Source organism: Diabrotica virgifera, chromosome 2 (genome assembly GCF_917563875.1).
Source record: "Diabrotica virgifera virgifera chromosome 2, PGI_DIABVI_V3a".
NCBI lineage: Eukaryota > Metazoa > Arthropoda > Insecta > Coleoptera > Chrysomelidae > Diabrotica > Diabrotica virgifera.
The window spans coordinates 125,731,449-125,752,609 of NC_065444.1; the positions used below are offsets into that span (position 1 = coordinate 125,731,449).

The following is a 21,161-nucleotide window of genomic DNA, read 5'->3' on the forward strand; positions in this document are numbered from 1 at the left end:
CCTATATTAAGGGCCAATATATGATAGAGGTACATTTACAGGGTACAAGGTTTCGGACATCTTGGATAATAAAGCACCCTATGTAACGCACAGCTGAATGTAGCTGAATTTTTATGTTTGTGCGTCACAGTGTTGCCATGCTGTTTTCTATATATTTCTTTCATAATTTCAATCAATGCTAAATGTACCTACAAGAATAATAGAATAATAACGTTTACTTCTCCGTCATTATACTAGGTAAAATGACAAATGAGGTATCAAATGAAAGCTTATAATCCAACGATAGTACTAAATGTGAGAAATTAGACCTAGATTGTCTGTTCCTCAAAAAATAAGCGTTATATTGGAGATTTCTAATGTTGACATTAAAAGTTGCACTATTTTTTTTCTATAAAACATTTTGATCTAAAGCTTACCAGAAAACTTTTTTGTACTCTACTTTAAAATAAACGTGATTGAGAAGCTAAATTTAAAACTTCGTCACACAACTTTTGCGATTAAACTTTGCAATGCACAAATCCGCACCTTTTTCTTTGAAAAATTCATAACCTTTATCCTGATAAGAATAAAAACTTGAGGCAGATACTTTTGTCTTTAGAAATGTTACAGCTATATAGTGTGAAAATTCCAGAAAAAAATATTAAAATGGAACAGAGTTGTAGCGAGGTAAACGCAAAAAAACGTGATTTCTTTTTTTTTTATTTTTAGGTTAAAATTGCGATTTTGACAATGTTCCCCCACATAAAATTCAAAATAAACTTCATTTTCGTTTTCAGCACCCTCGAAAATATAAAGTATGAATAAAAATAGCTATTCATTCCTCTGTGGTCAGTATCTCGAAAACTAAGCGCTTTTTTGAGGGTGTCACGCTCGTGTATAATATCACAAAAATTGTAACGTGATAATATGAAAAAATAGAGACTACGGCAACGATGTCACAAGTGATGGTCGGATCGAATGCCAAAATCTACACAGACATATTAGGGTGCTTTAATATCCAAGATGTCCCAAGGTTTCTCCCCATGTGATAATCTGACGCGTTCGAGTAAATGCAAAATCCCCGCTTGGGCTCCCCTACCATAATAGTTTTGTAATAGTTATCGTTTTACTTTTAAACATTTAAAGAACAGTGTGTATTATACTTTTATTGGTTTTAAGTAAGGTGTTTCTCAACTTATTTAATGCTTGAAGTTATACCTTTTTTTGAGTTGAGATTTTTGAATAGAGGGGAGATTTCAACCCTCAAAATAATAATCGCATATTGACATAGGGTATTTTTGGAAGTTAAGGGTTAATTCCAAAATTTCATTAAAATCATTGCGTGGTGATGCCAATCGGAGGTTGTACGATATTTTTATTACACTGGACTATTAGGCGTACAAAATGATTTGATTGGTAAAAAAAAATATATATTTTACTTTAAAATAAATACATTACATTTGGATCTAATATAATGTATACTTTTATAAATAGTACGCCTTAATTTCATCTGATATCTTTTCAGCCACCATTAAAACTGGCATTTCAGTATGTCCCGCAATTGGAGTGGGGAAAATGCTAGCATCCACTACCCTTAATTTATTTATACCAAAAACTTTAAGTTTTGAATCTACTACTGCGCCATTTTCATGATTTTTGCCCATAGAGCACGTACCAGTACCATGATAGAATGGAGCTGCCATGTATCTTATATAACAATACCAATACTCTCTAGAACTTTTTGTAAATGATTCACATGGGGGAAGAGGATTAGCTACATATTTGAATCCTAATTTTTGATATGATGGTGTATTAGTCATATTAAATATTAACTCTAGTCCTTTATATGATACTTCAATATCTGTATTATTAACATCTGAGAAGAATTTTGGGTTTATTAAAGGATATTCAAACGGATCCTTGTTTTTTAACCTTATTGTTCCTTTGGAAATCGGTGCAACGTTCGAAAAATAAAAACCCATCTGTTGATCTCTGTCAGCGAAATATGCTTGGTAAATATCAGTATCAGATTCATACAGTCCTGCTCCACTTTGAGAATACTTTAAAACGAATGGAAAAACTTCCAAATTTGGAGCTTTATTATTTCCGTAAAGATTAACTCTATAAAACCCTACTCCTTGTGGTATTGTAAAACTGGTCAAACTGCCTTTTCCTTGACACAGATCAGCGACTTCGTTTTGTATTGGTACTTCGGTAGTTGTCATATTCGACTTAAAACCAATCATAACTAAAGGATGATCGACAAAGCTAGATCCAACTTCTAAATTTTTTATAACATCTATACCAATTTCTCGAAGATGTTTGTGAGGGCCAACACCTGAGAGCATTAATATTTGTGGGCTGCCAACTACTCCAGCTGACAGAATAATTTCTTTTTTGGCCTGTACTCGAAATGTTCGTCCTGAGTTGGTAAATATAACGCTTGATGCCGTTTTACTTAAACCATTTATTTCTATTTTCGTCACAAAACTGTTAGTTAATACTCGAAGGTTGCCTCTTTTTAGAAATGGAGTAATATAAACAGATCCTGTGTCTTCGCGTTTACCATCTTTTAGAAAAATTTGAAAAACAGAACCACCCAGTTGATTAGGTGAATTATAATCTGTGAGATTCATTTTTAAGTCAATATTAGCATCTAAAAATGTCTGAGTAAGGAAATTATGTGGTATACTCTGTTGAATATTCATCATTCCCTCTGTACCATGATATTTCATGTTTACTGGAGCACATTGGTCTGTCCAGTGAAAATTTTCGGCTTTTTTAAAATACTTCAAAACATTCTTGTAAGTCCAAGTCAAGTCGTTGGTAATTTCAGCCCAGTTATTATAATTTTCAGGATTACCTTTGGTACAGATTGCAAAATTAATTAATGAAGAACCACCAACACCCTTACCTCGAGGATATCTGTTTGTTTCGTTATTACCTAAAAATAAGATAAGATCAGTCATTTTTATAATAAATTTAAAATTTAAATACAGTAGCCTCCCGTAAGTTCGGCCTCGGTTAGTTCGGTCTCCGCTTAGTCCGGCCGGCTCTCTGCCTGTAGCGGCCACCAATTTTTCTGCAAGATTTTTAAAAATCATCGGGGACCTAAACTTGAGCCCAGAGCAAATAGACAACGTCGACGAACCTAAGTTAAATTTTAAACTTCTGCCCATAAAAACCTTTGCACCCCGAAAGAAACATCTGCTGCGGAGTTTAAAGTCAGCAAAGAGACGATAACGGTCGTCTTGTGTTCAAATGCTTCGAGCATCCACATCCACTATTTGTCATTGTCATCGCAGATTTCGGCGATACTTCCTCTGGAAGCACTTAATGGCCCCTTGATCTATCGGCTGTTGAAGACTGGGAACAGCAGTTTAACTTCTTTTTCGTCGTCACACTGAATATCTTCCTGGTGAGTAAGAGCGTTGTCAGGAAGTAGAAGTGCTTTGATGGGCAGTTTTAATTTTTCAAATATTTTTTTACTTTAAGAGCAAATTCGTAAACAAACTATTCCCTGATATCTACGAATCTCTTATTAAAAGCAGTCTATTGTACGGAGCAGAAACTTGGCGGATAACCGAAAACAACAGAAGAAAACTGGAGGCAGTAGAAATGGACGCTTTTAGAAGATCAGTAGGAGTGTCACGCAGAGCGAGAATACGTAATGATGAGATAAGACAGCGAATGGGGGTTGACGGCTCTCTAACAACAGACATAGAAAGAAAACAGCTGATATGGTACGGACACGTCCAGAGGATGGATAACTCAAGACTCCCTAAAATAATTATGCAATGGGTACCACCAAACCGCAGAAAGAGAGGAAGACCCAAGAAATCTTGGAGAGAGGGAGTAACGAAGGCGATGAGCGCAAGAGATCTTAGAGAGGGCCAATGGGATGATAGAGTGTCATGGAAATTAGGCATCGGACAACGTCGCAAGACGTTTTAAAACCGATTGATAGATAGACTATTCCCTGAACAAATATGTGTCCATCCACGCTGATTTCTGCGACCGATAATACACTGGGAGGGTTTCCACGTTTATGTTGTTAAGGTCTTGGAAAAAACTTTAGGCAAATATAGAAGATAAGATTGACTAAGCAAACACAACAGCAGATGAGCCAAACAACATTCTTGTTAACGAACCTGATGACAATGCACGACCTTCAGCAACTACCGAACTGTGGTCCCATTGTTGAAGAAGATGTTTTGGAGTGGATTAAGTTTGAAAATGGACACAACAAGGTTTTGAACGACGATGAAATCGCCGAGTGTGCCATTCGTCAGGAAAATGAGAAAGATAACGACGCAGATGCTGCTTAGATAGAAGAAGAAGATGAAGAAAATAAAATAAGCCACATTGAAGATAAAGCAGCTTTGAAACTGGCAGCTACCTATATCGAACAGCAAAAGAAGCGACTGTCATCGATATAATGTTTATTAAAAAGTGGCGTGACTTTGAACATAAAAAATCATTAAAAAAATAGCAGATTTTTTTAAGTGTTTACGAATCCAAACCACCAATGTATAGTAATATAATTAGGCCTACTTACAGTTCTGTAATTTTGTTTTGGAGTGTTTTGTAACCCTCTGTCTTTTCATATGTGTTAATTATATGTCAGAGTATCCCTGTGTTTTGTGTTTGCTAGATCCGTACAAACAATAAATGGGCATTTTTTAGGTAGGCATCGGTTAGTTCGGCCTAGGGTCCAGTCCCGAGGTGACCGAAATTACGGGAGTCTACCGTATCAATAAGCTAATAATTCTTATTTAGTATATTCATATTAGGCCTGGATCCCGCGTACCAAAAAAAGTTTATTAATAGCAAGCTGAAAATTTGTTAATAGCTTAACGGTGTCTATTCGGACAAACTTTGATATATGGGAATACTGGAACAGGGGAAATTTTAATTGTGGAACGTGATTTTAATTGTGGAACGTGTCATCCTGACATTATACAATTCAATAGCAAACTTTATACAGTGAGGAAGTTTGAGTTGGAAAGAATTCATTATCTCGAGAATGGGTGATTCTGGAGATAAATGGCGAAGCAGGTCATTTTTATTTTTAAATTATAAATTTTTGGCATATATGTCCTACTAGTGACGTCATCCATCTGACTGATGATTTTTTTAAATAAGAATAGTGGTCGTGTGATAGCTCATTCGAAAGGTTATTCAATTCTCTATTCACTAATATAAACATTAAGGGCATGGGCGCAAATATTTTACGGCTATCCCTACTTTTTCTGGCTTTACACGGCAAATTACGTGTAGTAAAATTCTCACTGGTATAGATATGTAAACGTTACTTGACAAATGTCATCATTAACTTTAAAGAGATGGCTTTTGAATGTTCTTGAATAACTGTTACTTGTATAATTGCATTATTAATTCAGTTAATTAATATGATACTTTTTTCACTAACTACGTATTCAGTGATTGTAATAATTTATATACTGTAAAAGAAAAACTAGTACTCAATCGAGAAAAGAGGAAAAGTGATAAAGTGGTTTTTTAATAATGTATTGTTACTATGAAACGCTTACAATTTTGAACATCTTTAACAACAAAATACTTGGATCACAGAATATATTCTGGTGTATTCTCTGTTTGGATCTTCCATAAATAATAAACAATAAATAACTTTTTATTAAGTTCACGTCTTAAATCAATTATTTATCAAATACACTATCAATATTATTTAATCAACAACTCAAAATATTCCCGATGCCATGTCAAATATTTAAAATTGTCACTGTCTTGTCACCATATTCTATTCGACTCAGGGCGTTGTATTACAAATATAGCGAATGTTTTATTTGGATAATATCACCACGGAATTTTCGAATCCTGAAAAAACTAATAAATATTTTTTAAAAGATTTAAACGCAGAATGAAAGACTAAATTATTATCGAGGGCCGAAATTCCCTTAGAATTAATAAAAAGTTTCTTTTGAATAAGATATTTGAAAAATCACACTACATTTTCTCTTAGTTTTTCACCCCTGTAATTTTTAAAATAAACATTATAGAAGTTTTCCGGGACCCTCTACGCCAGTCAATGGGAGCAAGAATAGGATATTACCTCCGAATTCTATCCTACTGCATGGATTTTAATGAAATTTTGGGCATAGCCTCTACTTATCTCCTAATTCAAAGTCTACCCTATGCCGTACCCTAACTCTACCCTATGTGTGCCGTTGGTTGGGTGTTTGGGTTATTATCTTGGGGTGGTTCCCACCCCTTCTTAGGGGTGGAAAATTTTTTGGTTAAAATTACCACGGAATTCGCTAGAGAACCTAATTCTAAGCAAAAACTGTTCTATAATTTTTTTTTGAAAACTCAATATTTTTTGAGATATTCGTGGTAAAAAATTAGCCATTTTCATTGAAACATAATACCTTTTCGAACGGTTTTTTGCGAATACCTTAAAAACTATGCATCTAACTAAAAAAATTACATAAATATTTTTGTAGGTTATAAAAAACAAAGAGACATTTGCCTTCATAAATCTTCTAGTTATAATACAAAAAGGGATATGGTAGGTGAAAATAGTTTATTTTTTATTACATTCTCAAATTGGTGTATTCAACTTAAAATAACAGAGAAAAGGTCGATTTTAGGTGTATAATGCCACTAGTACCTTTTGTAGTGCTTGAAGACCTTTATAAAATGAGCTATATTAAAGTTCCATTACATTAAAACCAAGCGAGATATGCTGCAAACAAAATTGATAACTAATGTATTTAAAAAAAAATGAGAAATAATTTTGACCTCCATCCACCAAAATGTAAATGCATGGTTTTCCTGCTACAATACCTTTTATTATAGTATTATTTCTATGTTCAAAAAGTTGGACGGGTTTAAAATGAATGGTTTTTGAAAAAAAAGATTAAATTATAGAGCGCATTTTTAAATTCTCTTAAAAATCTTCCTTTTTCTCCATGTAACTTGAAAATGACATGAGATACAGTAATGAAAAATAAAAAGAAAATTTTATCTGAAAAAGCTCAACATTTTTGTGTGGTATCTTTTTTTCGTATCTCTTATCTTTTTCGAGATACATGGAGAAAAAGACGATTTTTAAGAAAATTTACAAATGCGCTCTATATTTTGATCTTATTTTTTTCAAAAACCATTCATTTTAATCCAGCCCAACTTTTTGAACATAGAAATAACACTATAAAAAAAGTATTGTAGAAGGAAAACGATGTATATAAATTCTGAAAGATGACGGGTTAAATATACTTCTCATTTCTTCATAAAATACATTAACCATTAACTTTTTTGCAGAATATCTCGCTTAGTTTTCATGTAATCCACAATAATTAGTATTGCTCATTTTAAAGGACTTTTCAAGCACTACAAAAGTTATAGGTATCATTATACACCCAAAATCGACAGTTTCTCTGTTATTTCAAGTTGAATACACCGATTTGAGCATGCAGCAAAAAAACAAACTCTTCTTACCTACCATATCCCTCTTTGTATTTTAACTAGAAGATTTATGAAGGAACGAATCTCTTTGTTTTTTATAACCTACAGAAATATTTTATATAGTTTTTTATTAGATGCATAGTTTTTAAGGTATTCGCAAAAATCCGTCCGAAAAGGTGTCATTTTTCAATGAAAATGGCCAATTTTCAACCACGAATAACTCAAAAAGTATTGAGTTTTCAAAAAATAATCATAGAACAGTTTTTGCTTAAAATTAGGTTCTCTAGCCTTTTCCGTGGCTATTTTAACCAAAACATTTTCCACCGCCGAGAAGGGATGGGAACCACCCGCAAGATAAAAGCGCACATCGGCATAGGGTAGACTTTGTTTCTTGAGCTATTCCCTACTTACTGTGAAAATATCAAGTAAATCGATGTAGTAGGATGGAATTCTGAGCCAAATACCCTCATTGACTGCCTTACTCGGTAAGAACGAAATCTTTCATTCTGCATTTAAATTTTTCAAAAATACTTATTAGTTTTCTCAGGATTCGAAAAAAATGAATCCCATTTAAATAGCATTCGAGCCGAAATTTTGTAACATAATTATTTATACACGATGCCCAAAAAATTTTTTTTTGGATTAAATTAATTGAGACAAAAATAAGAATGTATGTAATTTATTTAATGCAAAATACATTTTACTACTGTCAGAAAATAGAAAAAAATGTTAATTTGAAAAATAAACATTGCTTTTCGCTTAAATTTAATGTTCAAACTGCTAAGAGGCAGGTGATAGGCAGCTTTAATATTGAATTTAAGCGAAAAACAATATTTATTTATCAAATAAATATTTTTTCCTATTTTCGGACAATAGTAAGATGTATTTCGAATTAAATAAATTATATGCATTCTTCTTTTTGCCTCAATTAATTTAATTTAAAAACAATATTTTTGGGCACACTGCATAAATAATTATGTTAATGTTTATATTAGTGAATAACCTTTCGAATCAGCTGTTACTCGACCCCTATTCTCATTTAAAAAAATCATCGATTACGTCATCACGTCCAGATGGATGAAGTCGCTAGTAGGACATAATAGTATATGCCAAAAAATTATAATTTAAAAATAAAAATCGACCTGTTTCTGGATTTATCTCCAGAGTCACCCATTCTCGAGAAAATTAATTTATTCCAACTCAAACGTCCTCACTGAATATTATATGAAAAAATGTTTGTCCGACAGATATTATGTTTATCATCATAATCATCATCATTTGGCTCTACAACTCTACGTGAGTCTTGGCCGTGTTTACTATTTCCCTCCATTGTTGTCGGTCCTTAGTACTCATGAGTAGCTATTTCCCATTGCTGTACTCCCATTTTGCGTAGATCACTGGCTACTGCGTCCTTCCAACTCTCTCTTGGGCAACCAACTGACCTTTTGCCATCGGGCCTTTCCCAGAATGTGGCGTTCAGAAGTCTTTCGTCACTCGATCTTAGTACGTGGCCCGCCCATCTTATTTGGTTTGCTTTAATGTAGCGTACTATGTTTTTATCTCCATATACTGTCTGGAGTTCATCATTGTGTCCCCTTCTCCATTCTCCTGTTGTCTCTTCTTTGCAAGGTGCATGGATATAGGGTGGAGCGCTGTTATATGGGGAAAAACGAAATAAAAATTTTCACAAACGCGGGGTGCGGAATCGATGCTACTGTGGGAAAGGATTCGAAAAGTTAATTGTCATTTTTTTATATTTTCACTCTAAAAACTGCCCCAACGTTATTTTAATTTTGAAATTATAAAAAATTTTTTTTTGCCTTTTTACATACGCGGGATGCGGTACCAATTCGCTTTTAGGATACGAACCGAAAACTTCAATAACACTTCTTTCTATTTCTATTAGAATAACTGCCCCGGCGCTACTGAAATTGGTCTATTTTGAATTTGCTGGCCAACCCCCGACATAACGGTGCAAAGAAACAGTTATAACCTGTCACACGAGTGGACCTTCACTCTCCCACTACAGTTCAATTCTAAGTAGGTATTAATTATTCACTATCTATTCAGTACTGTTTCGATAATCGGTTGGTTTAGTACCGTTTTCTGTAGCTTCAAAGCTTAATCGTCAAAGTTTAGTGTTGTGACAAATTTTGTGTGAATTCGTTTACTGTTATTATAAACAACTATGGCATTACTCCGGAGTGAAGTATCTTGTCCAATATTTGGTTCTGGCAGTGAGCTCCCTAAAAATGTGTTACCTACGTTTAAAGATATAATGAAGTTGTTTATATTCGTATCTCAAAATTATAAAAGACAGTATAAAAACTGTGTGCGAAAAACCAGTGAAATTGTGACGGAAAGAGTAGAGGAGATGTGGCGCAAAGCTTCAATACCAATCGTAGAACACAAAACAATATTATCTAGAATTATAGCTTACCACGATAAGTATAAAACATTATTGAAACCTTATAAAGGCAGGAAGGACGAAGACGGTTACAAAGCGAAGCTGTTCAAGTTTGGTGAGGATAGCAAGAAATTATTTGATATTGCTACTTGCAAATGTTTAGAGTTCACAGGTTGCAACTGTCCTAGAAACCGAAAAATTCCACTACCAGAACGAAATTTTTTAATCGACCAACGAACTGACCGTAAAATGATGATTGGTAGTTTAGATCGTGAAACGACAAAAAAAATGAGATGAATTTACATAGAACACACCAACAAAAGCAACGTGAAGAACAAAGAGCCTTACAAATAGAGGTGGAATCTATTCCTAGTACTTCTAAATCACCTAAAACTTCAAAGGCACGATCGAATGTTCAGCAGACAGATACATTAAAGAAAAGTGATGAAATTGAAGACTTCCAATGGCAATCTCTTATTTCCACTACTTCACTCACAATGACTGATGTCACATTTCCGGTTGTTGCCAGAACATTAGATCGTTATGGGGTTTCAGATCGTGCTGGTGCTGCAATCATTTCTGCAGCTTTCCAAGACATTGGAGAGAGCCTTATTACAGAGAGCGATTCATCACGGGTTATAGACCGAAGCAGAGTTCGAAGAGCTCGTTCTAAAGCTAGGGCTACTATCTCAGATGAACCTACAATTTTTGATACTGACACCATCGGATTATTTTACGATGGTAGAAAGGATAAAACGTTAATACACGAAGATGGTCGTAGAAGAGTGACTCAGGAGGAGCATATTACCATATTGAAAGAACCGGACTCTGAATACCTAGGCCATATTTCTTTGAAAACTGGTGACGCCAAAACGATTTGTAACTCTATTCTGACATTCCTTTCCTCCAAGTCTATCGATGCAAATCAAATAATGGCTATTGGTTGTGATGAGACTGCTGTTAACACAGGAATCAAAGGTGGCGTTATTCGTTTATTGGAAATCAAGTTTCAACGTCCACTCCAATGGCTCATATGCCAACTACACGCTAATGAACTGACATTGCGTCATCTTTTTCAAAATTTAGATGGCACAACAAGTGGACCAAAAGGTTTCATAGGTCCCATTGGCAAGGCTGTTACTAACTGTGAAGTATTACCAGTTGTTCCGTTCGATGCAATTCAGTGTGCGTTGCCCGATATTACCAAATCGACACAAGAGTTAAGCACCGATCAACTATATCTGCTGCAAATATGTCAGTATATTAATAGTGGACATTGTGATGCAAGTTTTGCGAAAATAAATCCTGGTAAACTAGTTCACTCTAGATGGTTGACAATGACGAACCGGATTTTGAGATTATACGTCTTAAGTCAAAGTCCGTCAGAAAACCTAATCATATTAAGCACATTTATTTTAACGGTGTATGCTCCTATGTGGTTCAAGATCAAGACTGAGCCAATTTGTATTTTTGGTGCCAAACATTTACATGATACAATAAAACTGTCGCGCTATTTGCCAAACCATTTGAAGGATGTTATTGACCCAGTTATACAAAGAAATGCATTATTTGGCCATTCAGAGAATATACTACTAGGAAGGTTAGCCGACAACAGACAGTACGTCAGAGAACTGGCACTCCGCCGAATATTGAAGATCAGAGAGACATCAGAGATCGGAGTCTTCCGTATTTTCCAGGTACCTACCTTAAATATGGATGCTGATGATTATATCGATTTGATAGATTGGAAAACCAAGACAGAACCTCCACTTACGAAGAGTATTAATACCGAAATAATATCTCAGGCAATCATAGAGCCACAGCTTGTGGAAAATGAAATCCTGAGAAATATCAGAAAAATTCCGTGTCACACACAATCCACTGAAAGGTGTGTCAAATTAGTTACAGAAGCAAGTGCTGCCGTCTGTGGGTCACAGAGGAGAGACGGATTCATTAAGAATAAGCTCAAATCATGCCTTTTGATGCCTAAGTTTGATACTAAGAGAGACTATAGTACATAGCGATTTTAATGTTATTCTTCAATTTGTAAGTATATATTTTTTATTTTATATTTACTATTTATTCTTTTTTCCTCATATTATAGTTCTAATAGCTCTAATAAATGAATAAAAAACATCATCGTTGACTCTATCAAATTAAAAAAAAATTTAAGAAATTCTAAAATTGCAATCGCAGTGGGGCACTTTTTAGACTGAAAATACGAAAAAATGTCATTTAAGTTTTTCATTCGAAAATGGAAGACGCATCAATTCCGCACACCGCGAAAATGAAATTCGAAAAAATAAATTTGCGCTCCACCCTAAATGGATAGTCCGCAGTATCTTTCTTTCAAGTACCAGTAATTTTGTCGTTTCCCGCGGGTTCAAAGTCCATGTCTCGCTTCCATACGTTATTGTGGGACGAATTATTTTCTTATATACTCTTATTTTTGCTGGTCTTGAGAGTATTTTTGATTTAAGTACGGTCAATTATGAGTAATATGTCCTGTTTCCTGCAATGATAATGGCTGCCATGTCCTTTTGAAGGCTGCCTTTCAACTGTTATGATCGCTCCCAGGTACTTGAATTCTTTGACGACTTCAAAGTTGTATTCATTAATAATTGTTACGTTTTGTCTAACCGTTTGTATTGGGTTATTCGTAACCACCATGTATTTGGTGTTGTCCTCGTTGACCTTAAGACCAACTTCCTTGGCTCCGTTCTCGAATAGGGTGAAAACTTCTTTTTGCATCTCTGGTGGATTGTGCAATTGTGTCCATGTCATCCGCAGAGGCCAATAGTATTTTTGATCCTTGGGGGGCAAATCGATTTGTCAGTTGTGGCTGAGCTTTCCTTACTGCATGTTTCGGTGCGAAGTTAAACAGCAGGAGGGCGAGAGGATCTCCTTGTCTAAGCCCGGTGTTAATGAGGATTTCCACCGGCATGGCATGGATGGGCATTTTAATAAGTCTGACACGTAGAACATGTCAAATGACATGAATTATGTTGGTGGTAAATAGCAGTCTGATTTTTTCATGACAGTTTAATGAAATGGTAACAAATCAATTGGAAGTTCTGTCCGAGAAAATATATGGGACGTTTTCATAGTCTGACCAAAGAATACTCCATCCAACAAGAAGCGAAAGCATCGACTATTTCACGATCCAAATTTCTTTGCGCATGTACGATCCGCCATGTTTCATGTATTATTTCTTATTTCTCAACCTAACCCCTAACAGCTGTTTGTTGTAAAATTATTGTGTTGTTTAATCTTTTCTAATTGTAGAAAAAAGGATAATACTATTAAACATATCTATTGTTAAAATAAACTCTCATTGTGATGGCTCCACGCAAAGGTGGATTTTCTTGTATGGTTCGTACTGGGACGCCCCACTAGATCGTGAACAAATAATTCTCTTTTCAGTACCGAGAAATCGTAGCAGGTAAACGATCGTAGGGGTACGGCAATGAGAGAAAGTTCTTTTTAAACATTTATGTTATTATCATTTTCATTCATTTTCAAACATTTATGTGATTCCATATACGTACCTATCTATTAAAATTATTTATTCCCAGATTTTTAATAAAGCTTTTTAATAAAAAAACAATTTAAACATAGCTATTTAGTGTTTAATTTAATTTGCAATAGTATAAATTTAGTGTATGGTTCTAAAAATAAAGGTCATTTTGAATTTATGCAAGGCAGGTCCACAACATCAATTTTTATTTTATGACAGCTGAGGGAAAAACTTATGAGTGGAAGAGAAAGACTTGCACATAGTGTTTATTAATCTTGGGAAGGCATATAGCAAAGTTACCAGAAACCTAATGCTACTAAGTAGGAAAGGAGTGAAGGCTGAATATGTGAGAGTGGTATAAGAGATGTATCAGAAGGTAACAATTAGAGAGAGCGAATGCAGCTGAAACTGGAAAATTTTGTGTGAAAGCAGAGCTTCATTAGGGTTAGGTTAAGTTCCGTATTGAATCCGCAGTTACTAATAACTAGAACTAGCGAATAACTAGAAAAGATAATGGTAGGAATCAGTATATACGAAAAAATTGGGTGTGGATCCTATTGGAAACAAAATAAGAAACAGGTTAAGGTGGCTAGCTGCTAGATCTGATGTCTTCTTTCTTTTATATAGGCAGTACTGCCTGTTTTTCTTCAACGGTGCATTTCATTTTGTCCCTAAATTGTCATTACAGCTTTTCCTTGGGCGTTCTATACTTCTTCTGCCTAACGGTGACTTGTCCCTTACTATCCTTGATTCAAACATCCTGCTTATATGTTTAATCTACTCTTCTTTACCCAGGTATTTATATTGTCCACCCCACATATGCGGCTGATTTCCTCACTTCTTACCCTGTCCTGTAGTCCTTTTCCAGCAATCCTTCTTAAGATCTTCATTTGGTTTGTCTCCAGATGTTTTTGTGTTTTGCTTGTATCTGGTCTTGTTTCGGCCTTATAAGTCATAACTGGCCTAATAACTGACTTATATATTTGGGCCTTTGTTAGCACTCTTACGTGTTTGTTTTTCCAAATTGTGCCGTTTAGGCATCGGCCGTTCTACTGGCTTTAATTATTTGTTCTTTTACCTCTTCTTCGATATTGTTGTCAGCTGATAGATTAATTCCCAAGTATTAGATGCTAGATGTGATGAGATAATTGTTATATATCCAGGCGAGTTGAATTTGGTACAGTACAACCAGTTTCCAGAAACCTCAGATGTACAGAAAGAAATCGAAAGTGAATAAAGTCATTCTAGCCTCCGCCGCAGAGTTTCCTCGTGCAGCGAGGATATGGTGGTGTTGGAGGTCAATAGACATTCAAAGAAATTTCTCAAAAGGAAACAAAAAAAAATGATCAATCTCAGACAAAGTTAATAGAAAATTTGAAAGTATAATTCTGTACTAAGTAAAAAGGTCTTGGGTCAAAAATATCTATTTTTCAAGTTTTTAGTACGAAAAAAAGTAATAGAAATCGATAGAAATTTTAATCTCTATTTTGAAATTAGCTATTAAATTAAACTAAGCATCAAAAATCCATCACGTTTACATAAGTTTACAAAACTTAATCAATATCGATATTTTTAACTTAAAACCTTTTTACTTATCAGTACAAAATTGATATATGGGTTATATTAAATTTTACAGAAAAAAATACAATTCATATTAATAGATCAACTTAAAAACAATATAGTTTTAATTATTACTATGTTTCTAAGTGTAACTCAAATTTCCTACATTTTTGAACGAATTCCTCATTACTTTTCTTAGTGTAGTGTGAAGTATTACCCCTACCATTCTCCGACCGATATTTCTGTCCCCTGAATATCAAAGGAGCCGACAGATGCTTTCGCTTCTTGTTGGATGGAGTATTCTTTGGTCTGACGTTCGAAACCTGTAAACTATTCCACAATTAAAACTTCCCCTGTTCCAGTGTTCCCGTACATCAAAGTTTGTCCGACTAGACACCGTTAAGATATTAAAAAATTCTCAGCTTGCTATCAATAAACTTTTTTTGGTACGCGGGATCCAGGCCTATATTTTATGCAGCAACGAAGATTGAATTATGTACAGTTTAAATTAATAATGTCTATTCATAATAATATTAATGTCGTATGGCATTTTTGCCGAGGAGATCCTTTCAGACAAATTCCGGCGCCACTTGCATCTTTAACCCTGTTTGAAGTAGCTAGTGTCGATGTTAACACTAGCTCACGGGGATCGACGGCTTAATATACCTACCTTCCGAAGCACGATGAACGGCTCGTATCATTTTTAGAAATGAAAATGTCTTTGTTGGTGCCACGATTCGAACTCGTGCCATCTATCTTATGAAGCCAGTATCTTGCAGCTGAGCTACGGCCGTCCACACAATGTCTATACATGTATGTTTCTAAATCGTGTCAGGCCTGTAAGTTAGCCTTGGAAACAATTGTAATCACTCATCTGATGATCTAAAATATTAGTTTGACCAAGTGAAGGTTTGCAACCATTGCCAATTTTTGCACATACAATCAGTGTATGGAAACGCATGTTTTGAGTATCCAACTGTGAATGATGTCGAAAATTTAAGAGTGAAAGAGAGAAGGAGAATGAAAACCGTGATAAGGTGCATTGAGAACAACAGAAAATCTTCAACAGAAAATGCTCGGCGTCATGTTGGCAAAGTAGTAAAAGAAATTCTACAACGAAAGAAATGGAGAATTTTACAACATCCACCCGATCGTCCCGTTTTTTCGCCATGCGATTTTCACATACTTGGGCCACTGAGAAAGGGTTACAGTGGTTGGAAGGGTTGGAAAAAGGTGATTGAATAAACATGTCAGCATAGTGGAAGAAAAAGCTGGTCGCGAAGTTAAAGAAGCCTGCTATATGAATGGACCTCCTATATGAAGCAATGAGCTCCTTGAAATTCCTCATTCAGACATTCAAAATAACATCAAAGAATTTTCAATGGGCATATGGTCCGAAAGATGGAAACAACTGGACGACAACAAACTACAACGAATCATCCCAAATTTGTCACCAAAAGAGATAATGCCACAAAAACGACGAGATCTAGTCATACAACACCGCTTGAGAATAGGACATACCAGGCTAACCCACCAGTACCTAGTAAAGAAAGAGCAACAAAAACTGTGCAATGTCTGCCATATTCCTCTGACAATCGAACACATTATTGTTAACTGCCCACTCTATCACCTGGAACGACTTCAAAGTGATTTACCAAGTGATCTGGAAAGTGCTCTGAACTATAGTATCTAATAGTGAAAAAGTGACTTAGTTTCTGAACCTAACCGAATTGTATAAACTGATATAACAATAGACGAAAATCCTCATTTATAATTAGTTATAAGATAGCATCTGATTTTATGTACAAGTCTCCTCCGCCAATAACCTTTCATTTTTGACGCGGTTTACTTAATAGAAAAAAATATCTCTCTATGTTTCAGTATCAGCGTGTTTTATGGATTTTATACTCTTTTATGGATTTTTTAAAAATATCATGTGTTGTTTTGTTAAAAACTCGATTCTTTTGTGAACGATATAAGATCTTTCACACAAAACTGTTCTATTGTCTTCCATTTTGAACCTAAACCCCATCCGAAAACTCTCCATAGACTTACCCTAGAAATAAAAAAAAAAGGATTTTTTTAATTCAATTTGTTGCATATATATTCATTACTACAGAAATTTACTTTCGTACTTCTTATGCTTTTACAATAGACTGGACCGTTGGCTGTCAAATGCCTAGCGATAATTCAGAACAGTCGCGAATACTAGATATACAATTGTGTATCCCGAATAAAGTACGTGCCTCCTAGTGGCGGGATACGGGCAACAATACATTTGGCTTATAGGGCAGTCCTTATAGTAGGGATCCTGGCCTATACAGAAAAATGCAGGCGGGTGTGGGGTAATACTGCACTTTGGTTGCATTGGTGACGTATTGGCTAAACGTGCAGGGCAGGGTATGGTGCTGATAGAAAAGGCATTCAGGCATCAAATATCCAAACAAAATATTTTCAGGCCATAATAATGAAAAACCTTCTTCAATGATATAAAAACTTATACTGAAATGATGGCATCTCCTGAGGTAAAATATGTCGGAAGTAAAATGAGCCTCCGTTCGGATTTCCAGGTGAGGACTATCTCAGGGCAACACCATTGCAGGTCAGAAAAATTAGGATAGGGTCGTGGAATCTTGGTAGTCTTACAGGTAAGGGTCTGAAGTTAGTGGATGCGTTCAAACGAAGGAGAGTGCAAATTGCTTGCATTCAAGAAACTAGGTGGAAAGGACAAAGGGCGAAATAACTAGGTGAAGGTTACAAATTGTGGTATGCAGGGAGTAGTAACACTAGAAATGAAGTTGGTATAATTGCTGATAGTGAAATGAAAGATAACGTAGTGGAAGTTGTAAGAACAAGAGATAGAATGATGTCAGTAAATTTGTAATTGGTAAAGAGGTATTGAATGTTGTGTGTGTATGCTCCTCAAACAGAACTACAAATTACGCTGTTTGGAACTACAAATGAAGCTGGAGATGATATATGTATCATATAAATGATGTGCTTGAATTACCAACAGCACTAGATATGGCGATTGTTAACACATTCTTTAAAAAGAGAGAAACTCATCTTATCACGTACAAAAGTGGACAACACCAATCCCGAATAGACTATTTCATGATAAGGAAAGAAGACATACGTGAATGCAAGGACTACAAGGTAATAGTTAGTGAGACAGTAAGCCAACAACAGAAGCTGCTTGTTCTGGAAATTAAAGTAAAAAGGGAAGCTAAACCAAAATATCGGAGAGGACCACAAAAAATCAAGTGATGGATGCTAAAAGATGAGAAGGAAGGCCTATTCAGGGAAAGAATAGTAGACAAAATATGTTGGAACATGAAAGAAAGCCCTAATACAATTTGGAGAAAAATGGCCAGTAGTATTAGAGAGACTGCTATTGAAATACTTGGGAAAACGCCAGGAAAAAAGTTTGAGGATAAATAGACCTGGTAGTGGTCAAACGAAGTACAAGGGAAAATAAAAGAGCAGGGAAAATTATATAAAAAGTGGCAAGAAACCAGATACGACACAGATCTTCAAAACTATATGGTGGCGAAAAAGGAAGCGAAAGTAGCAGAAGCAAAAGCCAAAGCAGAAGCGTATTTACACCTATACGATTAAATTGATACCAGTGAAGGCGAAACGAAGATATAAAATAAAATAATAAAAGCCAAACAGAAAGCAAAGAAAGCAAACGATTTTAATCAGATTAGATGTATCCGAGATGAAAATAATAAAATACTAGTTCACGAAAAGGATGTCAAAAAGAGATGGAGAAAGTAATTTGGCAGCTTATTAAATGACTAATTTGACAGACAGCCTGTAGAGTCAACGGATACAGTAGCAGCAATAAGGAAAGGAAAAGCGGTAGGACCAGATGATATTCCTGGGGAAGTATGGACAGCATTGAGAGAGACAGGAACAAGGTGGCTAGCAGGTTTATTTAATAGAATTATGGAAGTTGAACAAATGCCAGATGAATGGAAAAGCAGTACTAGCACCATGAAAATATGGGAAAGAGTAATTGATAGACGGATACGTGAAGAGACCGAAATATCCGAGAATCAATTTGGCTTTATGCAGGGCAGATCAATAACAGATGCAATTTTCTTTATAAGGCAGTTGATGGAAAAATACAGGAGTAGAGAAACAAACGTTCATATGGTATTCATTGATCTTGAGAAAGCATGTGATAGAGTTCCTCGAGAGATTCTGTGGTGGGCACTCAATAAGGAAGGAGTCCCTAGTGAATATGTAAAGATTGTGAGGGATGTGTATGGGGGAGTAACGACTAGTGTTAGAACAGGTGTGGGAGATACTGATAAATTTCATGTGAAAGTAGGATTGCACCAAGGCTCGGTGCCAAGTTCGTATTTATTCTCATTAGTTTTGGACCAGATAACAGCGAAACTACAGGGTAACATTCCATGGTGCTTAATATATGCTGATGATGTCGTGTTAGTAGGAAATAGTGAAAGAGACTTAGAACAAAAACTGAAAGAGTGGAGACAAGCTCTGGAGGAAAAGGGTTTAAAACTTAGTAGGACAAAGACAGAGTATTTGCAATGTTCATTTAAAGATGGAGCTACTACAAATAAAATGGTATCTTTGGATAGTGAACTGATTGTAAACAGAAATAGTTTTAAGTACCTGGGATCGGTATTACAGAGTAATGGTGAAATAGATGGAGATGCATGCAGTAGAATTAGGGCTGAATGGATGAAGTGGAAGGAAGCGAGTGGTGTGCTGTGTGACAGGAAAATTTCAATGAAGTTGAAGGGAAAATTCTATAAAACAGCCATAAAACCGGCTATGATGTACGGAAATAATGTTGGACAGTAAAAAAGAAAGAAGAACAACAAATGAATGTGGCGGAAATGAGATTGCTTAGATGGATGAGTGGAGTGACAAAAAACGATAAAATTAAAAATGAGTATATTAGGGGGAAGTCTAGGTGTGGCATCAATTGATGCCAAAATGAGAGAGCATAGGTTGAGATGGTTTGGTCATGTTCAACGTCGAGACGCTAATCACCCAATACGAAGAATTGCTGAAAAGCAGATTCCTGGAAGGAGTAGGAGAAGAAGACCAAAGAAGACGTGGGGGGAGACGATTAGGCAGGACATGTTGGTAAAGGGGATTAATATTGATATGACCCAAGATAGAATTTTATGGAGAAATGCAATTAGGGAAGCCGACTCCGCATAGGAATAAGGTAAAGATAATGATGACTAGATATACAATTGTCTAATTTTATTGAAGGTCTTTCTGTATTTCACAAATATTGCAAATAATGAAGCTTCAAATAGGACCAAACCCTCGCAATTTTTACAGAATGAATCGATTTGCTTGAACATTTGAGACAAAGTAGTGGATAGTCCAAGGATCAAAATCTAGATCATACCGAAAGGCGCTTTTACAATGGGGGTGGTTGCCACCCCATCTTGGGGGTCGAAATTTTTTTTTATATTTTGACTACAAAAGTTGGTAAAACATTCATTCTAAGCAAAAAACGTTCTACTCATTTTTTTGATAAAATTAATAGTTTTTGATTTATTCGCTATCTAAAGTGTTAGTTTTATATCAAAGAAATCAATGTTTTTAACCAGTTTTCTGGTAATAACTCAAAAAAATTACGTTTTATCAAAACAACTCTTAACACATATGTACCTTTTGAAAAAATAAACAAAACTGTTTTTTTAATGTTCTTTAAGACCAGTGGTAATCGAGCTATACTTTATTATATGTTAGCTCTTCTTCGTCAAATGCTAAATATTGTAGTTTTAAAGTCAAAATACGGGAAAACAATGCATTTTTCGAGGATATCTTGTTAAAACTAATTTAAAGTATTTAAAAATATCTATCTCCAGAAATAAAAAAAGTCTCGCTCAAAAATTAAGAGGAAACAGTAGCGATCAACAGGTAGCGAAAACGCGTTCCAAGATTGCGGCTGCAATTTTGAATATTTTTTCGAGATATTTGGCACACTTATTCGTAATATAATAAAGAATGGCGGTACAGAACCCAATTTGAAAAATATATTAATATGTGGAAATTACTCTGTAATTAAATACAATATTAAAAAAACAAGCCTGTACCGCCATTAAGAAGAACAAAAAATACACTTTCTTGAAATAAATTTTTTTATCCGATGCCTAGATTTTGTGTCATTTTGGAACTACTAATGAAATAAAAAATTTTAGTATGTAGTTCCAAAATGACACAAAATCTAGGCATCGGATAAAAAAGTTTATTTGA

General features: G+C 35.1%; 1 protein-coding gene across 1 annotated transcript in view; it reads right to left on the bottom strand.

Annotated features, from left to right (window-relative positions):
* Positions 1-1,424: 1,424 nt before the first annotated feature.
* Positions 1,425-21,161, bottom strand: part of LOC114339746 (uncharacterized GMC-type oxidoreductase Mb1310-like) — a 59,494-nt gene continuing 39,757 nt past the window's right edge. The window contains exon 3 of the mRNA XM_028290426.2: positions 1,425-2,923. Coding sequence (XP_028146227.2) covers positions 1,464-2,923 — 1,460 coding nt within the window. The 3' untranslated portion in view covers positions 1,425-1,463. The remainder of the gene's footprint in view (positions 2,924-21,161) is intronic.